Here is a 17023-nt window from a genome sequence, read left to right as displayed (position 1 = left end):
CGATCATCCGGAGTTCACGTTAACGTCCCGGTGACTTCGGCCCTCCATTCATTTGGTTCTCCCACCTCGATCACAGTCGCTATATTCATGTCGCTTTTTATGGATATACGGGGCTCTTCAAACAGCATCTAGACGATCCCCGCTCTCCACCCACATCTCTATGGCCCCCGATCTTGTTGGGCGGTAACCTCTTCGACTCCGCATTAGACCACCCGAGGCCGGCCCCTCCACTCACCATGGATCTCGTCCAGAAGGAACATGACCGACTATTGAAGAGGCTCAAGGCCTCGCATGGTCTCAAGAATGTCGAGTCCACGATCGATCTACTGCAGTCCGCTCGGGACACCATCGCTGCGGGTTCGTACAGCTATCCGGGTTATCCTTTGGTACTGCGGGGAAGAGCTAGCTGCAACGGATACCATGACCAGAACCATCGCTGACATCTTGCTTGTTCTATAGATCCGAACCAAGCCGCCGTTACTCTGGCCAAACTTCAGAACCCCGTGAAATCCTCATTCGACTCGATCAACGATAGTCTGAAAGAAACCCATGGTGGTCTCAATAAGTACACTAAGTCTCTGGATAAGGTACCTTCACATCCTACTGATCGTATTCCCCTCCAATCTTTGTATTCTCGTTAACCTCCCCTCTTCTCACAGCTGTTCAAAGATCGACCCCTCCCGAGTACCGAGCATGATGCACTCTCCAACCAAGAACACCTCATCAACCGTGCGATTGCGATGCACCTCCTCCGAGAAGGGCAGTTTTCAGTCGCGGCCACCTTCCTCTCCGAAATCGCAGACCAAAAGTCCACGATACAACAAGAATCCATTTCCCGCCCCAGCGAGAAACCCTCCAGTCTACTAGACATCGACGAGGTCCCCTCAACCGAGATCCGCAAGCAATTCGCCTCGATGTACTACATTCTCCACGAGCTGAAGGAGAAGCGCAACCTTCTCCCTGCGATAGAGTGGTCCCGGGAACATCGCGAGGCCTTGGCCGCTCGAGGAAGCAATCTGGAATTCGAACTGTGCCGTCTGCAATACGTCTGGCTCTACCACAACAAGTCTCTCGAGCCAACGAATTCCCCTGGGAACTGGGAGGCCGCCATCGAGTATGCGAGACGAGAGTTCTCATCCTTTGGGCCGAGATACCTGGCAGAGATTCAAAAGCTGTCAGGCGCTATGGCCTTTATTGCGAATCTTCGTGGTTCGCCGTATGCCGCTACCTTCAACAACCCAACTGCGTGGGATGAAGTCTCCCAGTCATTTACCCGGGAATTCTGCTCCCTTCTGGGCTTATCGGCAGATTCGCCGCTTTACATCGCGGCAACAGCCGGCGTAATCGCACTGCCTACCCTATTAAAACTCCAGACCATTATGAAAGCCAAGCGCACCGAATGGACGACGGAGAATGAGCTTCCGGTAAGAAATATTCCCCTAGGGTCAAAGTGGAGGGATTCCAATTAACATACTTCCAGGTCGAAATTCCCCTTCCTCCTTCATATCTATTCCATTCCATCTTCGTCTGCCCGGTCTCCAAAGAACAGGCGACAGATGAGAACCCTCCGATGATGATGCCATGCGGGCACGTCATTGCGGAGGAATCACTCAAACGACTCAGCAAGGGTGGTCGATTCAAATGCCCCTACTGCCCTAATGAAAGTCATTTCAAGGACGCTCGAAAGATTTTCCTATGATGGCATGCGACTTACCCTTCACCCTTCACCTCTCTCTCTCTCTCTCGCATACTCAGGCCCTCTTTTTTGTTTTTCCCAGCAGCAGAAATCTCGAGCTGGTACTCTTACGGCGCTAGGATACGGCGTTAACAGGATCTTCTTTAGTCTGATGGGCTGGATCTTAAATCTATTGAGGATAAACCTTTTGATTCTCTTTTGTCATTTGCGTAGAGCCTAGGGTTGCATTAAATGAGCTAGCCCCCTAGCGACATAAATCCGAGTCTTCCCCTCCTTTTTTGATGCAAGCCATATTCGTCCTTGATGCATTGTACTTTGCTTTATTGAAGACTAAGTCCCCCAAATTACTAAACCATATGCAGCACAATAAATTTGGGTTGAAAATGTTAGATCACACCACTAAAATAAAGTCGGGGCACCCGGAGAAATATCCATGCGGCCACGCTAATGCATACTACCTGGCGATCCCCCAATATCGAATTATCGAGGATCATATTTCATACTGATTCCTAGGATGCTTGAAAGCTGTATTCCTTGCTCCTCGGAACGGGTGCAATGGGGACAACTTGAAGCTTGTCCAGGCATGGCCGTATATTGACGCCTACTGTAAAGAAACCATGGCGTAATCGCTTTATGGGATCCCCTGCCAAGCCCTCAGATTATAATTGCAAAGCCCGAGTCCACATCCACCGGGTTCCGGCATCCAATCCAAAATTCAGACCAAGCTAGCCCCATCGAAGCTGTCAAGTGCAATTTCCAGTTCTCCACTCTCCTCTTCAAACAAGTCCCTCATTGGCCCCATTGGTGAGAATCCCGTGACCACGCGCCCATTTGGCGACGATGGACGCGTTTCAAACCGGTCATGACGCGTCGAGGGGTCCAGTCCTGCCTATTCAGGTTATATCGATTGGTCGATCGTCGGTATACCTGTGTCTGATACCAGGAACAGTTTGTATCATACTCCATAGCAGTAATATACCTATCCCGACCAACTGCTCCATCTTCCAATCTTATAAATAGTCGCATTACCCCTGAGTCCCACGACTCAGGGTTTCTTCCACTTCCACTTCCAATTCCATCAGGCAATCAATCCTTTCTCTTTCATCGTTTCCCTCTTCTGCTCTGCTTTCCCCGTACAATTCTGATCAACCAGGACTCTACCACATAGCAATCCATCATGCTTTCTAAAAGAACCCCCCAAACCCCTGATAACTTCTCCAGATATCGCGCAGCGAAAGCCTCGACGGCACGGTCCCGTCGAGCGCGAGAAAGCTCCTCTGCCAGCAGCTCTCGCTCTCGTCATGCGCCCGTCCCTGAACGGAGACAAAGATTGGTCACCCCTCCAGATTCAACGTACGTCCTACCCTACCCATCAACAACCCAACCTAGACTTGTATCGCAAAGGAGAGCGCTGTGAACGAAAGAAAAGTAAACCGACAGACCTAGCTAACAACTCCCAGCACACCCACAAAAAAACCAACATCACCCGTAATAATGCTCCGCGTAGGCCCCGAGCAGCGCCTCTTCGCCGCCCACGAATCCATCCTCATCGCATCACCATTCTTCGCCGAATACTGCGAACCCCAAACTCCCAGCCCACTATTCCGCACCGCACCGCACATTCACCACCCAGGAAAACGCATCGAACTCCCCGACGAATCGCCAGAAGTCCTCTCCGCTATCCTGGAATTCCTTTATAAAGGCGACTACTACCCACGTCTGCGACATAATGCGCGGCGTCGGGCTTGGGAGCTGGAAGATGCGCGTGCGGATGGGAGTGGGAATCCTGGTGCGACGATTTATCATCATCGCGGTGGGGTGATTTTGCGGGATACTGCTATCTAGTAAGTTTGCCTTGACACTGTGACCCCGTCCATTCTATGCCATGCCATGCCATGCCAAGCCATACGCCCAGCCTGGGCTGTTGATCGAAGAATATAAAGCAATATTTCATACTGTCATCCAATGCTTCAATTGCTAATGCAAATCTCCACCACCCACAGCTGCGCCGCAGAAAAATACAACCTTCCCACACTGCAACGCCTCGCACTACGCAAACAGGGTCTACAAACCGGCATTGACTGCAGTACTATCCTTGCCAGTGCGCGATATGCGTATGCGAATACGCCGGAGACCGAGTCAAAGCTCCGAGCGCATTATCTTGCGCTGATTATTCGGTCTCGGGGTACGTTTAAGCGGAGTGGGACTATGCAGGTTGAGATGGAGCGTGGTGGGCGCTTGTTTTTTGATCTTTTTGTTGCTATGTGTAACCATATGGTGAGTTTCGGGAAAGGGCTTGGATGGATGGGGCTCTGGTTCTTTCGTGATTGGTCGTCATGGTGCTGACTTTTACTTTTAGGATGATGATTTGGCTGAGGAGTTGTCGGTTTGTACGACTGGTTCTTTGCGGCGTAGGGACTGGTAAGATATTGAAGTTCGAGTTCAAGTTGTTGGGTGGGGGGGTTTTGGCGGGTTGGGGCTTCTTTTCTCGTTGCGCTGTTTATACCCTTGTACTAGTACTAGTATTATTTCAATTGTTGTATGTCCTATCTCTCTTATCGAGGGGTGGGGATCGTGTTTTTGAATGTCTTGATTGTTATAGTTGTAGTTAGTTATTTTATTTCATGATTTCTCATTTCTAGTAATGCTTCTTGTAATTGATGTTATGGTTGGGTGGTTTGACTCGGTGGGCTATAATAACGCATGTTCCCCCCGGGACAGTGAAGCCATCAGATGATTTTCAAGAGATCCGCTCCGCCCTGGTATTCAGTGGGAACTTATGCGTCGTTCACTTTTTCCCTTCGCTCTCTGCTGTAAGGGAGTGGGGGTATCGATTGTGGCGAAGGAAAGATAGATCCCATTAGGCAAGAGAGGTTGGTCCTGCGTGTGTATCTCCCGTCGAAGAAATGTCAAAGTGACTTCAAAGGGTATCAAGGACTCGTGAACTCATTTTGCAATAATTTCATTTATCGTCAAGAAAGGTAGCATAGTGCTCAAAGGCGTCAGTATATCTTGTGATGCATGACGCCCTTTATACGCCCGTCCCTGGGAACGCAGAATTATTCTTGCTCAGGACGACAATTCCCCGCTCTCGGGCAATGTATCCTTTCATGAGGCCCTAGATATAGTTAGTTGACGGCAATCGCTGGACCCGGTCGTGATACAAACCTTGTATATGAGATTGGCCAATAAACACTCCACCTCGTCCATATCAACGCGGGTTCGGCCCGTCGCATGGGTACCAATTCGTAGAGCAGCCGCAAACTCGGCGACGGGAACACGGGTTCGCCGGATTGGGGGCTGCCCATCCTTGGCTTCTTCAAATCCCCCGGCGATGAAAACTTTGCGGAAGAGGTTACGCAGCGCGATATCGCGGCCTCGCTCGAGGGGCAGATAAATTCGTCTCTTCACAAACTCCTCCTCGCCGGCAGACATGGCTTTATCGAATCCAACCAAATCACCCGTCCGAATGCAGTTTGATAGAGGTCGGAAGAGTTTCTCCAGTCGAGGGAACGGAGCTAGGAGTTGGTTACTGGGAAGGGTATGTGTTGTGACCAGATGGCAGGGAATGAGATAAGTGAGGATCAATCTAGATATCAGTGAGCTGGAGTTTGATCAAGAACAAAGCTAGGCGAACTGACTCTCGATTCTTGTTGGCGTGCCGGTAGCATAGCCTCCAGGCATTAGTGAGATGTTCTTCGGCCTACAAGCGTTTAGTGATTAGCCACGAATGTCAAACGCAAACAAGATGATTTCGCATACCTCGGCATAATTCTCATCCAAGAAATGTATGACGCCAAGATAGTACTCGAATGTTACTATGTGCGACTTGGGAAATGCGTCCAGCGGGGGGAGATCATCTGATTGAGCCTTGATGGCCCGAATGAGGTTCTTGGTGAGACCAACGGAATTGATCTGGATGTTGTCAGCGATGTTTCCGGCGGTTTGTGGAGGTGGCATGATCCTACCTTGAAGTACGTCTTGAAAAGTAAGTTGGTGGTGTTGTAGATCCCCCACTTCCGAGACTCTTCAATCGGAGCCCTAAACAAGTGTCAGCGATGGCTTTACCCCTCCAAGACATTTGAAAACGCGTACCGGTCACTCAAACACAGAGTGAACATTCGATTAATGACCCGAGCGGCATCCTCCAAGGTCGCATTTTTCTCGAAATCGGCCGCTACCTCCTCCTGGAAGTCTAAGCCGGACGAGCCCTGGGAGGCGACTTGAAGATCGGCCTTGATCGCAAAGGTGCGCAGGAACTTGCCCACGGTGTACAAGCAAGGCAAAGACCAGGCAGGAAGGCCAGATTGAACGGAGTACCCCCGAATGACTGCATTCGCCACTTTCTTCCATGCATTGAAGATAGCGACAGCACTAGCCCCGGGGTGTCCAGCTTCCCATTTCAATATCTCCCCCACGGCCTCCCAATACGCAGCGAAGATATCGACCCAGGCATGTTGTTCGGCTTTGGGGACTCGGGGGTTTTTTCCATGGAAGAAGGATGAGTTGAGATCTTTGGTCAAGTATGCGGGATTGGAGAAGTTGTAGAATGACAATAACCGATCGGGGTCATCCCGGGTCGCAATTGGAGTCAGCACTGCTGCGAGACCCGGGCCGGATCCGTTATTGTAGGCAATACGGAACTCAGTCGCGAGAGTTCCCATGATGATCCCACTCTAGAAAGTAATTCAGGTTCAAGCAAGAGGTCGATTGCTGGAAATCGGGTGGTTATCCGAGCCAGAAGCGCGGTCAAAGGGCACCCCGGTTGGCGAGAACCCGCCCTTCTGGCGGTTGGAGATGTGGCGCAGGCGGGGAGACTGTGGCGGTGCTGTTTGTAGTGGCTGGTGTTGGCCCTACTCCCGATTGGGGCTAGCGTCCAGCTGATTCGCCCCACTCGGTTAAGCGAGCCCTTCGGGGCTGGTAGCCCTAAGCAACTTCACACTCCCAGCCAGATTTCTCTCCACCGACGGCACACTAACGACTCATCAACCACAGCGACAATCACAGTAGGTTACTCCTCTATACTGTCGTTTCACAGACCGTTGCTAACATACTTGTTTCCAGATGGGTAAGTGACCTTTTTTGAATTTTCCGATCCTCTCCGCTCGACTCGAAGACGATATATGGTGTGTGCGAAACCGACGAGATACTATGCGAAGCGAACAGTCATCGACAATTGCATCAAGATCAGGAAGAGATGGAAGGATTGAGACGGCCTGAATCGAATCGAATTGAATGTTGAAGGATGAATTTGCACCACGCTGCCGGTCACGATCATGTCAGATCTTCATGTCGGATCTCGAATTTTTTTTCCTTGATCGCCAACCACAAACACGAACACACACAAACACTGGACTCCTTCGCCCGCTGAGCATCTCGTTAAATCGGAATCGCACACCTGATCATCATCGTCAAGAGCGCAGGCGCAAGAGGAATCTACCGGCAAGATCGGACCTCCTTGCTCGCAGGCCGGTCCCCAATCACCTGCATAATAACTAATGAATATCCCACACAGGGCGTCTTAACGAGTACCAGGTCATTGGAAGGCTGCTTCCTTCGGAACAGCAACCTACCCCTAAGCTTTACAGAAGTAAGCGTTTCTTCTGTATTCTCGTGTTCCGGACCTTTACTAACATGGTTATTTTCAGTGCGGATTTTCGCCCCTAACACTGTGGTCGCCAAGTCCCGCTTCTGGTACTTCATGTCTCAGCTCCGCAAGATCAAGAAGTCCAACGGCGAGATCGTTTCCCTGAACGTGGTATGTGAAGAGATAGAGAGTTCATGGCCATCCACCATTCCCTCCCCGCCTCTTCGTTGCATCCTAGGCTTTGAAAATGGTACTAATTTCGCTTCGACAGATCACCGAGAAGCGCCCTCTCAAGGTCAAGAACTTCGGTATCTGGATCCGCTACGACTCTCGTTCCGGTACCCACAACATGTACAAGGAGTACCGTGAGATGTCCCGCACTGATGCCGTCGAGGCTCTCTACCTCGATATGGCAGCTCGCCACAGAACTCGCTTTGGTAGCCTGCACGTAAGTTATTTCGTATTTCAATTTTCTCCCAGTGGCGCCAATCTAACCTTTTTGCTCTACAGATCCTGAAGGTTGTTGAGATCACCGACAACGAGAGCCTCCGTCGCCCCTACATCAAGCAGCTCATCCAGAAGGACCTCAAGTTCCCTCTGCCCCACCGCTCCGCCAACCCTGGCAAGAAGATCTTCGCCTACTCTCGCCCCTCCACCTTCGCTTAAATGTGCGGTGTTTTCGAGATTTCGGAGATGGAGTATGTGTGGATGAATAACTGCGTTATGGCCATGGAATGCATGAAAGACTGGCCGCGCGGCATGGCCTATGTGTCCCAGTCTATGGGAGGCAGTTTAGATATCTCTAATCCCGTGTAGTGATGTCTGGGGTTTAAATTTCAAAAATATCGGGTTCATTGTTCTGCCTTATCCTTGTGTATAATTCCTCGTATGATTTCTCTCCTGTCCTCAATTTGTAGGAATTTACGGTGGCGTTTTTACGAGGCTCTGGCTGTGGTTGCATTAAAAACACTACATAGCATGGACGTCCATTAAGCCGCCGCTTTTTTAATACGGTGGGTCCGAGTATCTATTCAAGTTACACATGCAGTCTAGAATCAACATGGACATAGTGTTGGTCTTCAATTGGCCATTTAATTCTAGAACCCTACTGGTCACTGGTTCTAAGTAAAGAAATATTAGCGACCCCTGTCTATAGAGTACCTTGCGAGGTTGGACTGCTTATGCATCTGTATACATTGAAATCTTTGGGGGGGGGGCCTTGACAGTTCTACATAATCATTCATCTTTCAAGTAACAGCTTTTTTTCTATTAATCTAGTACATTGAGGCTTTAAATGCATTATTCTGCAGGAAAGACCTACAATGAACATACGAGTACTTTATAGATCCACCCGCAATGGCCCGAGAAATGATGTGCTGCAGCCAGGCACCGCTTATTGCGTCATGGGGGAAATGGGGTCGGCAACCGACCGTGTCCGCTTCCATAATCCGATTTCTTCCCCGTTTAACTCAACCTCTTTCCCTCCATCTCTCCTCCCCATTGTTACACTTAAGTCATCGCAACAATGTTCGCTCGTCAGACCTTCCGTTGTGCCCAGCCTCTGAAGCAGGTCCGTCAAGAACCTCACTCCCCAATCCCTCCCTGCAAAAGAGCATTACTGACCTCTCCCTCCAGAGCTTCCGCAAGTACTCTGCGGAGGCCCCCAAGGCTGCTGAGTCTGCCCCCAAGCCTCCCCCCAGCCCTCCCAAGAAGGCCAACCTCACCCCCGTCTATGTTGCTGTCGGCCTCGCTGGTGCGGGTGCTGGTTTCTACCGTTACAGCACTGGCGCTGCCGCCGAGCCCATCAACCGCCCTAAGGTTTTCAACGGCGAGGACTGGATTGACCTGAAGGTCGCTGGTATCGAGACTCTGAGCCACAACACCAAGAAGCTTCGTTTTGAGTTTGATGACAAGGAGGCCGTCGGTGGCCTTCCCGTTGCCTGTCAGTCACCCACCCCACGCCCCAATTCAGCTTATAACTAACATAATCAACAGCCGCCCTGTTGACCCGATTCAAGCCCGAGGGCAAGGAGAAGAACGTCGTCCGTCCCTACACACCCACCAGTGATGAGAGTAAGCACAACTCCCCACCTCGCATGATATGACATCCCCACTAACAAACCTCCAGGCCAACCCGGCTTCCTCGAGCTCGTTGTCAAGTCCTACCCCGGCGGTCCCATGTCCGAGCACATCCACTCTCTGAACGTCGACCAGACCCTCGCCTTCAAGGGCCCCATTGTCAAGTACCCCTGGGAGGCCAACAAGCACGACCACATCTGCCTGATTGCCGGCGGCACTGGTATCACCCCCATGTACCAGCTGGCCCGCCAGATCTTCAAGAATCCCGAGGACAAGACCAAGGTCACCCTCGTGTTCGGCAACGTCACTGAGGAGGACATTCTGCTGAAGAAGGAGCTCAACGAGCTGGAGAACACCTACCCCCAGCGCTTCCGCGCCTTCTACGTCCTTGACAACCCTCCCAAGGAGTGGGCTGGCGGCAAGGGCTTCATCACCAAGGAGCTTCTGAAGACTGTCCTGCCTGAGCCTAAGGAGGAGAACATCAAGGTCTTCGTCTGCGGTCCTCCTGGTCTGTACAAGGCCATCAGTGGTGGTAAGGTCAGCCCCCAGGACCAGGGTGAGCTGTCCGGTGTCCTGAAGGACCTGGGCTACAACAAGGACCAGGTTTTCAAGTTCTAGATGATTGTAAATTATAGAGCTGGCAGGGGAGATGTGTGCGATGGCGATGTATAGAGCATTTGCTGTTGCGTATGTTCTCCGAGGATATCCAAGATAGCGTTGCTCCATAGGACATTTATCAAATCCAACGTGTTACATTAGCAATATTTATTTCAATCACTACTACTTCTGTAACTTAAGGGCGCTACAGCTCTATGCATACTACTGGTAGGTAGATATCTGGTAGTTTTTAGAAATAAAAGAGGAACCTTGGTAGTTCCTGGTTCCAAATTGGGTGCGGTGTTCCAGGCTTAACTTAATTTCGTTAAGGTTGTGCCGCCGGGAAGCTTCAGCTGACACCGGAAATATATAGCTGTGGGCATCCATGAACCGAGTTCAAGTTCTCCAGGGCTTGGGAGAGATATCGGTCACAAGCATTTTAAATATATTTTTAATTTCTATATGTGGTTACTGAGAATATCTCCAAGTAATTTAGAAAATTTTATTGAAGTAGAGCATAGTGTTCAAGGTAACCAGCCATCTCCTCATCCTTTCCCCCGCGAGTGGTTATGTCACAGAGTTGGACGGATGGAGGGGCGGAGAGATGGAGGAGAACGGGGCACCCGGGCAGGGTAAAGCCTGGGTGCCCCGGGTACGACGGACGGCACGGATTCACAGCCCTTCAAGCGACCCCGTTAAATTGTTAAGCCCTGGAGGGCAGACCTAAGCCTAAAGCAGCGCTGGGCCGCATGCCGTGCCCCCCCCAGTTGTGGCCTGCTCTGCCCGAGCTTTATTTAGCCCTCGCTGCACCCCCCGCTCCTGCCTCCCCTTTACCCCCTCCCGCCGCTTTCCCCCCTAACAAACTCTTCCCCCCCTCACTGCCTTAACCATCAACCTCCCCCCCCCCATCACCACTGTACACCATCCATCATGCCTTCTGATGCGACTGTTGCCGTCAACGTCAACGAGCTCCGCAACACTAAGGATGCGGTAAGTTAATCCCGGTTCCCCTTCTGCCTCATTTCGCCTTTTTTCACTCCCTGGTCTTCTCAACTTTTTGTTTGGCTGTTGTCCTGCCTGTCTCTTCCCGCGCGCTTGACGCGTCGCATCTCAACAGAGCTGTCGCACGCCTATATGAATGTGTCGCCTTGTCCCTTACTGCTTCAAGAGTGTTCTTTCATGTCTTCCAAATGCCATGAAAAGCTTCGTTCAAGCTCTTTTGCCTTGACTTGGTGGGCGCGTGCCACAACACCGGCGCGACACCCCACGCGTGCTTTTTTTTGCCCTTCCATAGCGCCTCCACATCTTTCGAGGACCTTTTTTTTTTTTAGCGCCTTGTTTCTTAAAATGATTCGTCCTTTTCTCTGAACTTTCATGCCATTCCAAAAATCACCGGAACTATATGCGAATGCCTGCATATCTCATTGACTTGACGGGCGCAATTGAAACTAACCTCGTTACAGGTCCTCCTCCGGTTGATGGGACTTCAAACCTACATCGCCGACCTCAGCAAAGCATACATTGAGCATGCTAACAGCGTTATCAACGGCGAATCTGCCGCCATCAACTTACCCGCTGTCCCGACTCACTTGACTGGTCAACTTGAGGGTGGCCTTCACGCCCAGAGCCCTGGCGTCAAGTCCGAGGCACCCAAGAAGCGCAAGCGCGCACCCGTTGACCCCAATGCACCCAAACGTGCCCTGACCCCGTACTTCCTGTACATGCAGCACAACCGCAGCAAGATCGCCAATGACCTTGGAGACAATGCCCGTCCCAAGGAGGTTGCGGATGAAGGCACCCACCGCTGGCAGAACATGCCCGATGAGGAGAAGGAGGTATGTTAACCACTCTGCATTGTTCCCTATACTCTCTGATAGTCTCGATGCTCACAAATAACCACAGGTCTACAAGCAAATGTATGCTGAGAACTATGAGACCTACAAGAAGGATATGGCCTCCTACAAGGCCACCAAGGCTGCTGACAACGACCCTGCTGCCAACCAGCTCCAGCAAGACTTTGCTGGCGCTGAAAACTCCCGCGAGACTGATGATTCCTCTTCGTCTGAATCCGAGGAGGAATCATCGCCCTCTCCCCCTCAACCTCCCAAAGCCAAGACCCCTCCCAAGACCAGCAAGCGTCGCAAGAGTGAGAGCAAGAAGGAAGTTGTCGAGTCTCCTGCTGTAAAGCAAACCTCGCCAGTCAAGAAGCGAGGAAAGGCTGCTGCTGCCGCCGAGCCAGCATCGGTCAAGGCCACCCCTGCCACCAACAGCCGCAAGGGCAAGAAGCGCAAGAGTGAAGCTTAAGCGATAGTTGGTTTTGGTTGTTCTTTTTTCCTTTTCTTTCATCTATTTCTTTTTTCTTCCTCTCTACACTTTCCTAGGGATCTCGAAGGTGAACTTTTGGCCAAGGCGTTCATCACAGTGTTGTGTTCTATTTGATTTTCAAAAGTGTGTACGTCGGGAGTTGTATAACTATCTATCATGAATGATTGAACTTGGCTTAGTTCGGGTGTCTTCCAATAGGGCCGGTGGAGCTCTCCACTTATTTCCACCCAAATCTACCCGAGTAAAATTACCAGAAGAAAAAAAAGCGAAAAGCACCACCAAGAGCATCAGGCTAAGCACTCCTAGTCAAATAACCAGTGGAGACCATTGGCCCCAGCCTTGAGAAAGTAATTAGAAAAACCGTGACTAACACGGCCGAACACGAGGCCCAATCGGCCAGCACGGCAGCTTATCTCTTGGGACTTCTCCCACTATCTCCGCCTGTCACGGCATTGCGATGGGATTAAAATATACCGACCTTCCCCCCCCCACATTCTTATTCTCCCTTCCCAAACCTTCGTCCTTCAACTTTCGATCCTCCTCCTTCGGTGGACTTGAGATTTCATTCTTTATAATATTTCCCCCAGCTCCATCGACATCTCTTTTCTAGTCCCTGTGTGCCAAGCTTTCAAAGTAGCCAGGTTCGGGTTCCACCCGCGTCATGCAGCTCGTTCCTAAGGAGGTAGGTCTTGTTACAGCCAAGCCTGGGGTTTCCCAATGACAGTCGTTGACTCCTCCACAGCTTGACAAGCTCACCATCGCCCACCTTGGGTTCCTGGCACAGCGTCGCCTGGCCCGGGGTGTGCGACTCAATCACGCCGAGTCCGTGGTATGTTCCTCAGCTTCCCCTTCCCCGCCTCTGCCGCGGGTAAAAAAAGCGAACAAGTATCGAGGCAGCTAACTAATGCGTTTGTTCAAAAGGCCTTGATCTCTAGCGTTCTGCACGAAGTACGATCCACTTTTCTTCCCATATACCTAATTGATCCGCGACTCTGACATCTACTTTTTCCTTCGAAATAGCTCATTCGCGATGGCCACTACTCCGTCGCCGATCTCATGTCCATCGGTAAGACCATGCTAGGTCGTCGCCATGTCCTTCCCTCCGTTGTCGCGACTCTTGTCGAATTGCAGGTCGAGGGTACCTTCCCCTCCGGTACATACCTCGTCACCGTCCACCACCCCATCAGTAGTGATGAAGGAGACCTGGAGCGCGCGCTGTATGGCAGTTTCTTGCCCGTGCCTCACCGCGACGCTTTCCCGGAACCTGATCCCGACGATTTCTTGCCTGAGAAAATGCCCGGAGCGGTCATTCCGGCCAAGCATGCCCGTGTCGAATTGAATGACGGAAGAAAGCGCATTCGCCTCAAGGTCATGAGCAAGGGTGACCGGCCCATTCAGGTACGTGTGGAAGAGCAACCACCAATATCACCGCAATCGGACGGAAACATAGAGGCAAAAGCTAACGCCGAAATGACACCAGGTCGGATCGCACTACCATTTTATCGAGACCAACCCACAATTGCACTTCGATCGCATTCAATCCTACGGGTTCCGCCTGGATATTCCCGCCGGCACTTCTATTCGTTTCGAGCCCGGCGACACGAAGACCGTGAATCTGGTGGAAATTGGCGGTAACAAGGTCATTCGTGGAGGAAACTGGCTGGCAAATGGGCCATTGGATTTGAGCCGGGCCGATGAAATCGTTACAAAATTACAAATTGCTGGATTTGCGCACGTTCCGGAGCCGACGGTGGATGCCGCTCTGATCACCGGGTTCTCCATGGAGCGCGAGGCCTACTCTCGCATGTTTGGACCGACGACCGGTGACCTGGTGCGTTTGGGCTTGACTAACTTGTGGGTCGAGGTGGAGAAGGATATGACGAACTACGGCGACGAATGTACCTTCGGCGGAGGCAAGACCATTCGTGATGGTATGGGCCAGGCCTCTGGGAGATCCTCGGCTGAGTGCGCTGACACTGTTGTTACGAATGCGTTGATTATCGACTATACTGGTATCTACAAGGCCGACATTGGTATCAAGGATGGATTTATTTGTGGCATCGGCAAAGCCGGTAACCCCGATGTGATGGGAGGTGTTCATCCCGATCTGGTGGTGGGTGCTACGACGGATATTATTGCTGGTGAGAATAAGATCGTCACCGCGGGTGGATTCGATACGCACATTCACTTGATTTGCCCGCAGCAGGTGGACGAGGCCCTGGCATCGGGTATCACTACCTTCCTTGGTGGTGGCACTGGCCCGAGTACTGGATCGAATGCCACTACTTGCACCCCTGGACCGAACCATTTGCGTCAAATGATGCAGGCCTGCGACAGCTTGCCAATTAATCTTGGAATTACTGGCAAGGGCAACGACTGTGGTAGAATTAGCATTGAGGAGCAGATCAAGGCTGGCGCTGCTGGTCTGAAGCTGCACGAGGATTGGGGTTCCACGCCCGCGGCTATTGATAACTGCCTGACTGTCTGCGAAGAATACGATGTGCAAGCCATGATTCACACAGATACCCTGAACGAGTCTGGATTCGTCGAGCAGACAATCGAGGCTTTCAAGGGCCGTACTATCCACACATACCATACCGAAGGTGCCGGCGGTGGCCACGCGCCAGATATCATCTCGGTGGTGGAGCACCCCAATGTCCTGCCCAGCAGTACAAACCCGACTCGCCCCTTCACTCTCAACACTCTCGACGAGCATTTGGACATGCTAATGGTCTGCCACCATTTGTCCAAGAACATTCCCGAAGACGTCGCCTTTGCCGAGAGCCGTATCCGCGCCGAGACTATCGCCGCTGAGGACGTGCTGCACGATCTGGGTGCCATAAGTATGATGTCTTCGGACTCACAAGCTATGGGCCGTTGCGGAGAGGTCATTCTACGCACCTGGCACACTGCCCACAAGAACAAGGCCCAGCGTGGCCCTCTCCCCGAAGATGAGGGCAAGAACAACGACAACTTCCGCGTCAAGCGTTATATCAGCAAGTATACCATCAACCCATCCCTGGCCCAGGGCATGGCCCACATGATTGGAAGTGTGGAAGTGGGCAAGATTGCAGACCTGGTCCTTTGGAACCCTGCCACTTTCGGCACGAAGCCAGTGCAAGTTTTAAAGAGCGGCATGATTGCCGTTGCAGAGATGGTGCGTGTTTCCCCCTCCCCTCCCCTCCTTTGCCTACGAATCTATATTAATTTCCCATTATAGGGTGATCCTAACGGATCAATCCCCACCATCGAGCCCATGGTCGTTCGTTCGATGTTCGGCGCTCGCGTCCCAAGTACATCCATCATGTTCGTTTCCCAAGCGTCCATTGACGAGGGCATCGTGCAAACGTACGGCCTTCGCAAACGCATCGAAGCAGTGAAGAACTGCCGTACCGTCGGAAAGAAGGATATGAAATTCAACGACACAATGCCCAAGATGAAAGTTGATCCGGAGAGTTATGTAAGTGACCTTTCCCCTCCCCCCAACCCTGCTCCTGAATCGTGCTGACCTTGCCCGTCTAGACCGTCGAAGCAGACGACATGCTGTGCGACGCCGAGCCTGCATCTGAACTACCCTTGACGCAGGCGTACTATATTTTCTAAACATCGGAGCTGTGCATCTGCGAAACGTGGCACTAGTGTTGCTGTATTACTGTTTCACTTTACCTCTTGGGGTTATTGAAGGGACGAATCGTTTTCTCGTCAATGCCTGACTGATACATTGCCCTTGCCCTTGCCCTGCCCTTGCCATCTTCCCTCTCTCCCACGCCTTGACGCATTTTCTTGTCCGTATTACCCTTTCTTCGGTTTCGGTTTCATGTTTTCCCCATTTTTGCATTGCCCGGTTTCTATATACCTCATCTCGAATTGCGATTTCCGGGCGTTTTCGTGTCATAGCGAGAGAGCGCTTCAAGTTGTTTTTGCGTTTCATTTCATTTTCGTTTCTGTAGACAGCAACGAAAGTGACGATTTCTTTCAAAGAATCTTTCGACTATCTATTCAATATGATCACTATTCACTCCATTACATTTCATTCCATCATATTCAAGTTTGGATTTTTCAAATCCCGCCTAACCCCCATGGCATGGCCGAGGAGAAGAGAGGAGACGTTACTTTCGGCCAACATGACCCACAACACACGCCTCGGACCTCGCCGCATCGACGGCCCCTAACTAATTCTTTCAGGAGTTGGCCGAGCCATGACCCCGCGCTAGCTAGTACCTGGGCGGAAGGCGCCTTCATTCGGGTATTAATAGTAGAATTATCGGGTCGGACCGTGGGTCAAGCCACGATTACTTACATCAAGGCTTTGGAGGGAGGGGGTAGAGTTAAGACGCTAAATCTCTAGCGGGGAAATCTGGCTGGTTGCCAGTGGCTAGCTTGAAGTTGGGTTATGATTCTGGTGCCGGCGGTGGGTTGGTTGTCTAGCCTTGAAGGTCCGGGGCTGCCGCCGCAGTCCAGTGCCTTTAGATCGATGGAATGGATTAGGGTAGCCAGTACCTAAGGCAGCCATAGATGACTACCTAGGTATTTATAGATTGAGTAAATGTTTAGAATATATGGATACTATTACAGTAGCCTCTAAGGCATTGGCGAGATCGTTTTGTTTTGACCGGACTATATTTACATGGATGGAACTTGACGGTTGGTGATTATGCAGTGTAATTATGATAGATAATTCTTTTATTCAATATTCAAAATTCCAAAGGAGCAAGATAGAATTCAAGCAATAGTCCAAC

The 17023-nt window shown here is 51.2% G+C and overlaps 7 protein-coding genes across 7 annotated transcripts; 6 read left to right on the top strand and 1 right to left on the bottom strand.

Annotated features, from left to right (window-relative positions):
- Positions 1-236: 236 nt before the first annotated feature.
- N7509_003444 (ubiquitin-protein ligase RMD5) lies at positions 237-1699 on the top strand (the record flags this gene model as incomplete). The annotated part of the gene is made up of 4 exons (XM_056628081.1): positions 237-357; positions 460-587; positions 660-1424; positions 1481-1699. The coding sequence occupies 4 exons, from the start codon at positions 237-239 to the stop codon at positions 1697-1699; spliced, it is 1233 nt and encodes a 410-aa protein (XP_056490815.1).
- Positions 1700-2873: 1174 nt separating this feature from the next.
- On the top strand, positions 2874-4121 carry N7509_003443 (BTB/POZ domain-containing protein; the record flags this gene model as incomplete). Its single annotated transcript, XM_056628080.1, has 4 exons — positions 2874-3049; positions 3157-3540; positions 3700-3973; positions 4056-4121. The coding sequence occupies 4 exons, from the start codon at positions 2874-2876 to the stop codon at positions 4119-4121; spliced, it is 900 nt and encodes a 299-aa protein (XP_056490814.1).
- A 606-nt stretch (positions 4122-4727) lies between these two features.
- Positions 4728-6360, bottom strand: csn12 (the record flags this gene model as incomplete). The annotated part of the gene is made up of 6 exons (XM_056628079.1): positions 4728-4814; positions 4865-5285; positions 5338-5399; positions 5459-5611; positions 5665-5737; positions 5792-6360. 6 exons carry the CDS (start codon positions 6358-6360, stop codon positions 4728-4730), a joined length of 1365 nt encoding a protein of 454 aa, XP_056490813.1.
- Positions 6361-6760: 400 nt separating this feature from the next.
- Positions 6761-7949, top strand: N7509_003441 (60S ribosomal protein eL20; the record flags this gene model as incomplete). The annotated part of the gene is made up of 5 exons (XM_056628078.1): positions 6761-6764; positions 7212-7286; positions 7345-7454; positions 7555-7731; positions 7794-7949. 5 exons carry the CDS (start codon positions 6761-6763, stop codon positions 7947-7949), a joined length of 522 nt encoding a protein of 173 aa, XP_056490812.1.
- An 859-nt stretch (positions 7950-8808) lies between these two features.
- On the top strand, positions 8809-9980 carry N7509_003440 (cytochrome b5 reductase family protein; the record flags this gene model as incomplete). The annotated part of the gene is made up of 4 exons (XM_056628077.1): positions 8809-8853; positions 8919-9225; positions 9279-9356; positions 9412-9980. The coding sequence occupies 4 exons, from the start codon at positions 8809-8811 to the stop codon at positions 9978-9980; spliced, it is 999 nt and encodes a 332-aa protein (XP_056490811.1).
- Positions 9981-10889: 909 nt separating this feature from the next.
- Positions 10890-12263, top strand: N7509_003439 (uncharacterized protein; the record flags this gene model as incomplete). The annotated part of the gene is made up of 3 exons (XM_056628076.1): positions 10890-10949; positions 11423-11794; positions 11862-12263. The coding sequence occupies 3 exons, from the start codon at positions 10890-10892 to the stop codon at positions 12261-12263; spliced, it is 834 nt and encodes a 277-aa protein (XP_056490810.1).
- Positions 12264-12945: 682 nt separating this feature from the next.
- N7509_003438 (urease Ure) lies at positions 12946-15887 on the top strand (the record flags this gene model as incomplete). The annotated part of the gene is made up of 6 exons (XM_056628075.1): positions 12946-12966; positions 13027-13113; positions 13305-13682; positions 13765-15441; positions 15505-15744; positions 15807-15887. The coding sequence occupies 6 exons, from the start codon at positions 12946-12948 to the stop codon at positions 15885-15887; spliced, it is 2484 nt and encodes an 827-aa protein (XP_056490809.1).
- Between the last annotated feature and the right edge of the window lie 1136 nt (positions 15888-17023).

The sequence above is a fragment of the Penicillium cosmopolitanum genome (genome assembly GCF_028827165.1).
Source record: "Penicillium cosmopolitanum strain IBT 29677 chromosome Unknown utg000005l:1.0-4006212.0:1.0-4009387.0, whole genome shotgun sequence".
Lineage (NCBI taxonomy): Eukaryota > Fungi > Ascomycota > Eurotiomycetes > Eurotiales > Aspergillaceae > Penicillium > Penicillium cosmopolitanum.
This window is presented reverse-complemented; position numbering and strand designations above follow the sequence as displayed.